Source organism: Pinus tabuliformis, chromosome 9 (genome assembly GCF_031772625.1).
Source record: "Pinus tabuliformis cultivar Carrire ecotype Pingquan chromosome 9, CPIR1, whole genome shotgun sequence".
In the NCBI taxonomy this organism is placed as follows: Eukaryota; Viridiplantae; Streptophyta; class Pinopsida; order Pinales; family Pinaceae; genus Pinus; species Pinus tabuliformis.
Genome location: NC_142307.1, coordinates 700220477 through 700222970, shown reverse-complemented (window position 1 = coordinate 700222970; position 2494 = coordinate 700220477). Strand labels below are relative to the sequence as shown.

The window sequence follows — 2494 nt, the reverse complement described above, 5'->3', positions numbered from 1 at the left end:
TGACCCCGGAAAGGATCTGGATCAGCATATAAAACCATAGACATAATACTGGGGAGACAGGGCCAAAAAGACCGGAACTCCCACCATCTGAAGAGGACTGTAGACATGAAACAAAAAAGAGGATCCGCCTAAGCAGATCGGCCACATGTGGAGATATACCGCATCATAAAACGATGTGATTAGCCAAAACATATCAGTCACAAAAAGATATAAAACTATGAGATATGTTCCTGTGTGGAAAACCCGCATCATAAGACTAACAGACCTATGGATATATAAGGCTGGAGAATCAAAACACTAAAAAGATGAAAAGACCTGCAAACAAGAAATTAATAGTCAGAAGGATAAAAATCCTGAATGAAGTAGATATCGCTTTCCACGGAGACCTGAAGATGCCAATGACCAGGAGCCTCAAGAAGACCCTTCTTCGACAGAGCATCAGCCTGCGCATTTTTATCCCTGTAGATGTGTTGAATTGAGCCCTCCTTCAGAAGATTCCAGTAGAACTTTATCCTGTCTAGCCAACCAATGAGGTGAGGACTGGAGATGGTATTTTTTCCCTTGACATATTCCACCATGATCTTTGAATCTCCGTAGATAGAAACACCCTGAAGATTAAGAAAGAGACAGAAGTATAAAAGGCCAGCGAGGGCCATTGCCTCGGCCAAATTGTTGGTGCCTCTTCCCCCGTTCCAAAAAATTAAAAACTTTGTGTCTTTATCTACTATAATATAAAAACCACAGCCACATGATCCGTTTTGCTCAGCGCCATCAAAATACGCCCTCGACATAGATGAGATTTCCATATAAGGATCCATGCCAACCTGTTTCTTATGCTTGAGGGAGGAGAGTGGGACAGCTTCATAAAGAGAAGAAATATCAAGGAGGATTTCCTGGAGGGGGGGGGCTTTTACCTTTGAATATGAGATTATTGCGCCATTTCCAAATGCTCCATACAGAGATGATGAATATTGTCCTGCATGACTCTGATTGCTCGCTGAACCAAAAGAAAACTTCCTTTATAGAAGCATGTGACAGAAGCTGAGTGCCGAAGAAGATCTCCAGGGATGACCACAACTTATGAACAAGTGATGGTTATCTTCCGTTGCAGACCTGCAGATGGGGCAGAAGCTCGATCCCTGCCATCCCTTCTTTCTTAAATTCTTCCACGACAAGTTTTTATTGTGAAATAGCAACCACGAGAAAAAAACCATTTTGGACGGGCATCTCACTTTCAAGAAAACAGGAGGGAAAATAAAAATGTGTGTAGACTGTTTTTTCTTGATCAATATCTGATACACATCCTTTACCCGGATGGATTGTATCCCTTTTGCATTTTTCCAAATTAAAGCATCATGATCCGACGAGCGGAAAATGCCACTATTCCTGAGCTTTATCCTGAGCTGGTCCCATTGAGCAGGCATGTCATCTGGCATTTGCAAACTATCCGCATCGCACCACAGAGGAATTGGACCCAGCCACCCAGAGATTAAACCATCCCAGAAAAAAATACCTCTTCTATGGAGGAAAGCGAGAAAGGATTCTGGGACAATGATCTCCTCCGTGCCACTTAGGAATGCATCTTTTCCAATAAGGATCTTTTTCCCAGTTTGAAAACGCCAAATCAAATTCTTCAAAAAGAAATTTTCCATTTTACGAAGACTTAACCAGATTGACGATCCATAGGATGCGCCAATCCTTTCTTTCCTGTACCAGAAGGATATATCCTTTCTGCCTAGATACTTCGATTGGATAGCTCTGCTCCAGGGCCCGTCTTCGAAAACACCCCTCCATAATGATTTGCATAAGAGAGCCATACCAAAAGATCGCAAATCCAGAAGACCCCATCCTCCCATATCCTTCGACAGAGAAATATGTGATAGTTTCGTGAGATGATATTTACTTTTTCCTGCCTGACCCCCTAGATGAAATTAGCAGTGAGCTTATTCATTGTTTTGATTATGCTTGAGGGGAGGAAGAACAAATGAGCCCAGAAGACAGCCAATTGATTTAATACAGACTGTGCCAATATTACTCTACCTGCCAAAGAGAGACATCTGTACTCCCATGCTGATATTTTCTTGTAATATTGCTCTGGGATCCATTGCCAATCCGCCGATGAGTAAGCATTTGCTTTCAATAAAAACCCCAGATATTTGATTCCCCCACTGATTGATCGAGCCTCAATACCGAAAAGAGTACATAACCAGTCTATATCTTCCTGTTGAATGTCATTATGATAGATAATAGATTTTGAACAGTTTATCAGCAGCCCCATTGCCCTCTAGAAATTTTTGAGAATTTCATAGTATGAAAGCCATGTAATTCTGCAAAAGATCCCAAACAATATGATATCATCCACGAACAGATTATGAGAGATCGCAACATTTCTCCATATGTGCAACGGCCGACATCTATTTTCCTGTACAACCTTGTTTATATGTAAACTGAGGGAGTTCATAGTTAATATGAAAAGCAGCGGGGATAAAGGACA

General features: G+C 41.5%; 1 protein-coding gene across 1 annotated transcript; it reads right to left on the bottom strand.

The window, feature by feature from the left end:
* Window positions 1–329: 329 nt before the first annotated feature.
* Window positions 330–818, bottom strand: LOC149150588 (uncharacterized). The gene has a single exon (XM_089442864.1). The coding sequence runs from the start codon at window positions 816–818 to the stop codon at window positions 330–332; it is 489 nt and encodes a 162-aa protein (XP_089298990.1).
* Between the last annotated feature and the right edge of the window lie 1676 nt (window positions 819–2494).

Excerpts from the sequence above, each read along its gene's own strand:
- LOC149150588 (XM_089442864.1), bottom strand. The coding sequence starts at position 818 with ATGGATCCTTATATGGAAATCTCATCTATGTCGAGGGCGTATTTTGAT.